A 9,820-nucleotide genomic window follows, 5' to 3' on the forward strand; every position below is an offset into this window, starting at 1 on the left:
CTGTTGGATATACGCTGATGACGAACTTAGTTGGTTGACCGGCTAGGTACGCCATTAGCCACCATGCCACATCATCTTTTTGGCATCCATCTCATTGTCACATCGTTTTTTCACACAGCATATATCATATCATTTTGGTGGGGCGAGTGAAAATTTTAAAAATAAAAATAAAAAAATAACCGTTACACTCACATTCCAATTCTCTCTCTTCAACAATGAAATGTCGTGGAACCCCTTTTGACTCGGTATGCCGGAAGACAATGTTCTCAAGATTGCCTAGCAAATGCCGACTTCACTCCGTCGAGTCTAATATTTTTCTGAACGTCAAATCTAATCTACTCTAAACTACTTATCAATTCTACCATGTCCACGGCTGAATTATAACCCCCGATCTCAAAAAGAAAAGACAACACCCATAACGATCCGTCGAATCTAATATAAGAGATAATATCAAAGGCCAAAAGGTCCAAAAAAAAAAAAAAAAAAAAGCGCCTAATATAAAACTGAAAAGATTATAATTATATTGGCTAAAAACAATATTTATGGTTTACCAAAGTCTTTGTATCATCCAAAATGAAAACGAAAAGAGAAAGACAACAGTGACACGAGCTACAAGGATCTAGCACGTGTATCCGCAGACCCGAAGAGCAAGCAGAGTACGGCAACGATGGCAACGGCGACGGAGCTATGTTTCCTCCCAAACTACCACCGTCGTTTTATGAGTCCACCGTCATCTTCACCAAAATCATGGCGCTCTTCTCCGGTGAAGTTAGCGATCAAAAACCAAATCCAAACTCAGAAGAAGCGACGTCCGGAGAACGTTGATGGAGAGTTCTTCGTTGGTTTGTGATTTCCTCCTTTCTCAATACCAAAAACCTGCAGTTAATCTGATTATTCTGAACTAAAAACAATATCTTTGTTTGCAATTTTATCAATACGAAGCATTAGCCTCTGTTTAATACTATAATTTGGGTTAAATGCAAACTTCCAGTTTTTTCGATCTTATTATGCTGTGATTGATGGCTCCCCTTTTCACAAATTTCTTCTTGTTTTGATAAAGCCATTGATGCTATTGGGTTCGAGTTAAATTCTTCCATTTGTTTACTCTGGAGGGTTATGAAACTAAACTAATCTTCAAGTGCTTATTTTTCAGAAATGCAATTAAATTAGTCTAATAATCCATTATTGCATCTTTTTGTCCTAAAATGAAAGCACTCGATATACAGATTTGACATGATTATATAAGCAAATCCAAGATCCACCATTTTTTTTACTTTGATGTTTAAAACATTGCTAAGATTTTAAAAAAGAGCGATAACTAATTTGATACTTTCTCAAATTTGCAGATCATACATGCATTGATTGTGATACATGTCGTTGGATGGCTCCAGTAAGAATCAGAAATTTCAATAGGGTTGTTAATAACATAAATGGGTAACAAACTATTTATTTTTTTATAAAAAAGAAAACAACTGTTTTAAAAAAGTATCAAAAAGTATCACTAGAAGATAAGCAAGTGGAACGTTTTGTTCACAAAATACCATAAAAAGTAAGTGGAATTTGTAAACACAAAGTTCGAGTTACTTACATAGTTACCTTCTGGGCTTCTGATAGTACTTTTTTAAAACAATGGTGTTTTGTTAAAAAAAAAAAAAGTTTGTTATCTATTTATGACATTAACCCATTTTCAATATGGGTGTTACATATATTGTTTTCTAATTTTTTTTTAATAAAATAGATGATTACTGATTTGATATTTTCAGGAAGTATTCACCCGTGTTGATGGGATGTCTGCTGTTTCAAAGCAGCCAAGTTGTCAAGATGAACGCCTTAAGGCTCTTCAGGTATTAATATTATGTCAAAAGTGATATATAGTTTATGAAGATTTAAGCATTTACAATAATTGTTACAAATTACTTTTATTATTGTTTTATTTTCAGGCATTACTTTCATGTCCAACAAGCTCAATATCTACTGAAAAACCCGCTCATGATATTTTAGAAGTTCAAAAAACGTTTCCAATACCCATTGACATGGAGAGAATTCCAGTAATTTAACTGCTATAATAATTGTGTAACGTTTTCAAAGTGTAAATGTGTAATGTCTTATTATGAAAACAATTATATGTATATAATCCTATAAGATGTTCATCTTCAGGGGGTGTATCATTGTGGTTATCACTCTGATAAAACATATGGAGCAACATCCTATTTCATTGTTCACCCGCAAGGGAACATTCTTATCGACAGGTATTCTATTTCTAACCATTAACTTCTTATAATTCATAGGATACAAAAATTACAATTTTTTATCCTTTAGGGAAAAAGACGTGAATGCCCTCATCCTTCTGAGAGTAGCCTTTGAAAGCTTGTCCAGTCCAGTCCCATATAACACACGCAACATTATAAAACAAGTTCATAGAGATTATGGAAATAAGGAATCTTTATTTCCATGCAATATTTGCACAAAGCAATTAATTTTTTTATTTTTATTTTTAATATTTTTCAGTCCTAGATACACAGAAAGGCTTGCTGAAAACATTGAAAAATTGGGTGGAGCTCAATATATGTTTCTCACTCACAAGTATGATATTTTTGATTTTTGAGTAACTGTAATATTATTATAAACTATTTATTGATTTTTCTTCTTAAATTAGGGATGATGTGGCAGATCACAAGAAGTGGTCGGAGAGATTCGGTTGTAAAAGAATTCTCCACTCCAAAGAAGTATGATATTTTTGCTATTTTATTTCTGTCTTATGTCAGCCATCTAGTGGACCACAGTGTACCTGATTTAATTCAGTACAGTATGGGCCAACTTAGGAGTTGTCAGAAGAATAACCTTTCGAAGAAACATATATACGTGTTTTTGAATTATTATTAGGGTGTTAATTTTTCAATAGATAAATTTTTAAGTTTTGATGCATTTAAGGTAAATGTCTCGACAAGAGATGTTGAGATGAAGCTGGATGGATGTGGGCCATGGAGTCTTAATGATGACATTCAACTTATACACACACCAGGACACACAGAAGTGAGTAGACAATTGGTTTTTTGCTTATTACAACTTTAAACAGTAGAATCATTTACAAACATTACCTTGTGCAACACGTTTTATTATATTTGATTATATGATTATAATTATTTCGTATTAAATAATCACTTTCAGAACACACATCTCTTTTGTAAAAAGTTGATAATTTATATGGGCAGGGGTCAGTCAGCTTGTTTTACAAGCCCTTAAAGGTGCTTTTCACAGGAGATCATTTGGCAATTGGTGAAACTGAGCTAGCAATTTCTGAGATATATAATTTTTATTCAGGTATACCACATTTGATCTCTATAATTTTGACATAGTAAAATTTAGTGTTATATTATTCATTTACACCAAAATTATGTCAAATATTCATGTCATTTTGGTGTAGTAATTGGTATTAATGGTGTTATGGGTTGCAGATGTCTAAAGAAGAAAGCTTATAACTTAAAATAAAAGGGTTAATTACATAAAAGACCCTATATATTGGGGCAATTTTTTGCGGATTAAACATTTACTTTTATTTTTTTTAAATCCCTTACATTTTTTCATTATTTCGGTTTGATCTTTTTAGCATGTTTATCGGTAATCTTCTGATTTTTATATGAAGATGTAAATGTTTTTTTTTAGAAAAAAGAAAATAAAGTTGAGGTTTAATCCGAAAAAATGGAAAAATGTAAGGCCAAATCGAAAAAATGTAAAACTATGAGGGCCAAATCGAAAAAAGATGAAAAAATTAAAAGGCTTTTTAGAAGAAAAAAAAAGTTTGAAATTTAATCCGAAAAAAAAAAACCCAAGACAGTGTCTTTTATATAATTAACCCAAAATAAAAGACCAAGTTATAACGTTAAATAAGAGTAAACTATAATTTTCGTCCCTCTTGTTTATTGAAAGTTGTGAATTTTGCCCCTTCTTTCAATTTTTTAAAGTTTTTCGTCCCTTAAAAACTATTTTCCTTTTCGTCCCTGTAATTAAAACTGTCATTTTTTTTCCTACCTAATATAAAAATGAACATTAATAAGCAAGTTCACACTTCATAAAGATACAACATTGTTTGGAGAAGTAATCATTAAAATATAAAACTTGTATGCCATATTTTATTTCCAATTTTCAGTGGCTATACAGTTGGATAGTGTTGCTATGTTGCTTGAGCTAGAGTTCGAGTGGATATTACCAGGTACATACTTTTGCCCCACCCAAAAAGATGGGATAAAGACTTGTTTTTGTCAAAAGACATTAATACCCACATCCTTGCCTTTGAAAATAGCCCTAAAAAGCTTGTCTAGTTCAGTCATGTCACGTGTAACAAACATTAAAAATAACCGCATAAAACTGTGTTTGTTACACGGGACATGATTAAACTGACGTATCTTGTAAAGATATGTGTCAGTAAAAGGTTGCTTTAATGTTGTGGACAGGGCATGGCAGGAGAGTTGCATACAAGGATGTTGAAGAGAAGAACTCGAGCCTAAAAGCTTTCTTGAGTGCTAAACAACATCCCCATGGGTTTTAGTTTGTGTGCAACTCACTTTGTAAGTTTAAAAAATATAGATTAAACCCATGTTATCAATGTATGTTGTGTTTAAAATAAATGAGCTTAAAAGAAATTTATATTTTATATTTTCTAATAAAATGTTTACAAAATTATAATATGTGTTTAAAAAAGATTGTTAAGTATAAAATAGTATATGTAAAGTAGTAAATAATTGTAAATATGTAATCATGTCTTTTTTAATCATTTTATATGTAAAAAGTTAAACCAAACACTTTTTAAAAACAACTTTTAACTTTTGCCACACAAAAGCTAATCCAAACACATTTTAAAAATTCCTTTTGTAAAAAGTCCTTTTACAAAAAGGACTTTTGAAGGTAAAAAGTAATCTCAAACACCCATTTAGTTTAAAAACAGAAAATATCAAGGGAACTTGAATATAGCATGTTGTGGTGTGTTGTGACACCCAATTTTCATAACATGATTTACTACATAATCATTTTGTTATTGCTTCATCATGCTTAATTTGTTGCCTGATGATAACATGTTGTGGTTGATATTGTAGTTTGACAGAACATACCCTAACTTTCCCAACTTAGTTTAAGGGTATCTTGATAGAGAAATTAAATATCCTCCTATCCACTCTTTCCATCAGGGATGAGTATTTGAACATGATCTATTGAGGCTTATCAGGTCTAAGTCAAGGTCCTGATTCTTGGACTTAAGAGTGGGCATTTTGACCGAACCGGCCCGGTTATTGGACCAAACCGGTTTTGAAAAAATTGATGGATCTTTGACCGAACCTGTTGAGGCTTACTAGGTCCAAATCCGATTCCCGGTCCAAAGATCCAAATACTCACCCCAAATACTCACCCCTACCTTTCATATACCCCATTTATAACAAATTGTTTTCAACAGCTAAAAGTAAGGCCCTGTTTGATATGCTGCTGACCGAGTCAGGTTAGACGTTTTTGGCTGACTCGGTCAGCTGAACCTATTTGATAAACTTTCTGAGCGGGAAATTGAAGTTTGACCTGGTAAGAAAGAAGGATTTGACTTACTGAGAAAGGAAGACGTCGTTTCCACTTGTGCCCTTGCGTGTGTATCCCTATACATGTACGTGTGTATCGTATCCCAGCAGGAAGAATCGATCCAACACCCCCTTTACGTCTCGTTCTTAATAGACACTCAAAATCGATCATCCAACACCCCATCAAGAATTGCACCCTATCCTTCTCTCTAGATCGATTGATGGATTGTCTCTCCACTTCGGTTCCAATTTAATTACAAGTATGTTTCCCCTTCTTATGTGCGTTTATATCTCCAGCAGTAGTAAGAAATCAGACCCTACCCCTTCTTCTAAATCGAATCTGTTTGTTATATGCTTATACTAACAGTTGATAAAATTGGATATAACTAGATATAATTGTTGATTAAATTAGATACAAATGTTGATTCACTCAATAAGTTTAATTGGTGTTGTCAAAATCTGATGGTGTTGCTACGTACATGTAAGACATTGGATGTATACACTTGGATTTGTTTGACCACAATACCTTTGTTACGATTATGCCCCTACAATTGATGTGCCCTGTGATATATCACAAAGTTTCTGGTAATTATCTTGATTTGGACAATTTTGCCCCTACACAAGTTTTATCTGGAAAAGCCTTTTGCTCCCCTGTTTAGTAGAGTTTGGTTATATTAGTTTGATTTGTCATGATGTCGAATCTGGTTTTTATTTGTCTATTTGTTTTTGTTGTTGTACTCCTTTGAGTGATTGCTCAATGAAATCAATCCGCCAAATAGAATATGTATATGTTTTGAATGCTTGAATCTGTTTGACTTTTGCTGAAATACATACCTTGTGGAGTGTGGACTTCTATTCCTTTTGTTGTTCTTAAAATTATATTTCTTCTTTTGTTATACACAAAATATAGATAATTATGTATATTATGTGTGTTGGTGAAGCTATATATTATGTATGTTGGACCTTTGTTGCTGCTATTGCATTATTCCGTATATGTTTGGTTTGAAATCAAGTGTTTGATTAGATGTACAATCAAGTAGCAGGGTAAAATGATCATTTTTTATCGGTCAGCACATTCAGTCAGACGTACAATCAAACAATATGGTTTCTTACTCGGTCAGTATTTCTTACCCGGACAGACCTTTCCCAGTCAGCACTTTCTCAGTCAGCAACTATCAAACGGGACCTAAAGATGCTCGTTCTTTTGTTGAATTCCCCATATTAACCCTTTCTGTAATGGGAGACTTAAGTGGATGCTTAGCACTACGTTTCTTGCCTGAAACATTAGAAGGATTAATGGCAAGTAAAAGTATGGATATCAATGAACAAGTTGTCATATTATTGCTCATAATGTTGACAACTTTATTTCATATTATTGCTCATAATGTTAATTAAGCCATGATATGTTGGTTAAGTTTCAACATTTGGGAAAACCGCTAAGTTGATATTTTAGGGGGTGTTTGGCAAAACTTAAAAAATGAGTTTTTTGACTTATTATCGGTTTGATACCGGTATAAGTCAAAAAAAATGTATGGATAAAAAACAACTTATAGCTATTGGTAACCTCTAATAAGTCAAAAAATGATAACCCCTTACTTATTAAAAACTCATTATTTCACCAAATAAGTTATAAGACAAAAAGTCATAAGTCTTTTTAAACAGAGGTTTTGCCAAAACACCCTATTAGACAAGTTTGCAACTCAATGATAAGATTATATCCACACATTTGCTTAAGAAACCTCAACCTATTTTCAACAACACTATCAACTTTAAATTGGAATGGTTCAAGCTATATCTAGTCTTTATCGATTGTTATTGTCCTCCAGAAGTCCAGAATATGAATCAAACAAAAGAACCATAAACGCACATATCATATCACTGCTATTGGGATATCAAACAACTACACCCAGTTTAGAGATAAGTTTAACTTGATCAAACTGCCATCTTGTTACTTTCTCATGGATTATAAACAACTTAGTTGTATATTTGTTGCTTCCGAATATCAATCATATTGTTAAGACTGTTCCACGAACCCTTTTATTTATATTTATGTATTCAATTTTTATTTCATGGATACAACTTAATCAAAACCCCATCGACAAAATTACATACCAAAAAAACGGAGATACAAAATTGAATGCTTGGAGTTAAGTTCCAATTTCTTTAATTGAATATTGTTCGATTTCAATTTCTTTGACAAAATTCCGAAATAATAAAGGCAAATGAAATCATCTATTGATCAGAAATGAAACAAAATTCGATCTGTTACTAGTAATGGAATCAAATAGCATGATTAAAAAAGTTCATAATACAATCTTGAGACAAAAACAATAGAAGTCGAGGAAAAAACGATCGTAAAATTTATTCGCAATGAAATGGAGACTCAAACAATAAAAATGCAAAGCGTATTTCGGGAAGAACACATTCGTTAAAAACGCAGAAAAAAATCCAAATTAATAAAATTATATGCAATGAATCAACAATAAAACTTAACCCTTTTCACAAATTTTGAAGTGTGTGTCTATTTAGATAAAAAATGAGGCTCAGATCTGTTTTACAATCCGAACAAGAGGATTAAACCGCCATGGCTGCAACGACAGAGGTTGCATTCTAACAATTGCTGTCCTCCGATTATGCCCTGCCAAGCTGCGGATAATCTCAAACCATGTCCCGATTTTGACTCAGATCATGTTTAAGCATCATAGCCTCGTATTTTGGGGCAAAGTTTCTCGATTTTCCTTTTTTTTTTTTTTTTTGAACTGCAGAAGTAGCAACGTATTTTGAAAGACGGATGGAAGTATGCTAACTCCATAAATCTCTGTCTCTCTCACTCTGTATATGCATATAGATACAGATACAGATACAAATACAGATACATCCATGTATACATTGAAGGTAGGAGGATATTTAATTTCTCTATCTATCTATATATATCAGCAGCAGTAGCAGAGGAGGGTTGTTGGAGTTTCAAAGAAGACAATGGAAATCATCGGCGTGGCGAGGCGGCAACCACCCTTAGAAACCACTTTTCCTCTCACAGCCTCATTCTCTGTCTGAGTCGTAAAACAACAGGGTGTTTGGGATTCCTTTTTAACCATTTTTTGACTTTTAATTTTTTCAAAAATTAAAAATTATTAAAAGTTCTTTAGTAAATTTAAAAGTTTTTTTAAAATCAATTTTTAGTTAGAAAAATTGTTAGAAAAGTCTCAATATTTACGGAAAAGTTATACTTTAGTTCCAAGATTTTTTTTTAAACGAAAGAGTCTTGAAAACCGTAAAAATTTACAGTTTGACCATTTTTGACCGGTTGAAACCGGTACCAAATTAATTTGGGACTATTTCGTAAACTAACCCAAAATATTATGATTTTTCTATAAACAAAAATATTATGATTTTTCTGTAAACAAAAATATTATGACTTTTTTGCAAACAAAACCCTTATTATTATTACTATTATTATTATTATTATTATTATTATATAAATAAGATTACTATTTTTTGAACTTGTATTATTAATATTGTTAATAAAACATATAAATGCATTTAAATGAAAAAAAATAATGACATTGTTTAAGGATGGAGCTGGAGGAGACGGTGATGCTTTTAGCATTGAAATCATGAATTTCTGTTTGTATATTTTTACTTTGTATATGGTCATTTCATATTTGTTATTATTATTTTCAATTCAGAATATTAATACTTAACAATTTAAAAGAAATTGCATATTTGTAAAATTGTTTATAAATAGTTTAAGGTAGAAGGATTTCTCACTTTGTATATAAAATTGTTTAAGGTAGAATGATTCCAATAGATTCACTACAAACATCTACATAGATAGGTAACCCATATCAAAATTCAAAAGTATTAATTATAATATCTTGTTTAATAAAAAGTAATAGGACATGTTTTTTGGATTAATACTTTTGAATTTTGATTAATACTTTTGAATTATTCCTATTACTTTTATTAAACAAGATATTGTAATTAATACTTTTAAATTTTGATATGGGCTACATATGTAGATGTTTGTAGTGGATCTGTTGGATTTGGAAAGTAATTCTTCTACCTTAAACAATTTTATATACAAAATGGGAAATCCTTCTACCTTAAACTCTTTATAAACAATTTTACAAATATAATTTTACAAATATGCAATTTCTTTTAAATTGCTAAGTATTAATATTCTGAATTGAAAATAATAATAACAAATGTGAAATGACCATATACAAAGTAAAAATATATAAGCGGAAGTTCATAATTTTAAT

General features: G+C 31.5%; 1 protein-coding gene across 1 annotated transcript; it reads left to right on the forward strand.

Moving 5' to 3' along the window:
• The first annotated feature begins 550 nt into the window (after positions 1-550).
• Positions 551-4,685, forward strand: LOC145123291 (metallo-beta-lactamase family protein). The gene is made up of 11 exons (XM_079058505.1): positions 551-842; positions 1,347-1,390; positions 1,764-1,844; positions 1,941-2,048; positions 2,158-2,249; positions 2,509-2,583; positions 2,657-2,726; positions 2,932-3,033; positions 3,213-3,321; positions 4,148-4,210; positions 4,452-4,685. The coding sequence occupies exons 1-11, from the start codon at positions 668-670 to the stop codon at positions 4,544-4,546; spliced, it is 1,014 nt and encodes a 337-aa protein (XP_078914631.1). The 5' UTR covers positions 551-667; the 3' UTR covers positions 4,547-4,685.
• Positions 4,686-9,820: the final 5,135 nt, after the last annotated feature.

The sequence above is a fragment of the Lactuca virosa genome, chromosome 7 (genome assembly GCF_052849685.1).
Source record: "Lactuca virosa cultivar CGN04683 chromosome 7, Lactuca_virosa_CGN04683_v6, whole genome shotgun sequence".
NCBI lineage: Eukaryota > Viridiplantae > Streptophyta > Magnoliopsida > Asterales > Asteraceae > Lactuca > Lactuca virosa.

What these genes read in the sequence shown, in the direction of transcription:
- LOC145123291 (XM_079058505.1), top strand. Translation starts at nt 668, where the DNA reads ATGGCAACGGCGACGGAGCTATGTTTCCTCCCAAACTACCACCGTCGT. An exon ending in AACGCCTTAAGGCTCTTCAG is followed by an intron (nt 1,845 to 1,940) that starts GTATTAATATTA and finishes TTTTATTTTCAG; the next exon opens with GCATTACTTTCATGTCCAAC. An exon ending in TTGACATGGAGAGAATTCCA is followed by an intron (nt 2,049 to 2,157) that starts GTAATTTAACTG and finishes GTTCATCTTCAG; the next exon opens with GGGGTGTATCATTGTGGTTA.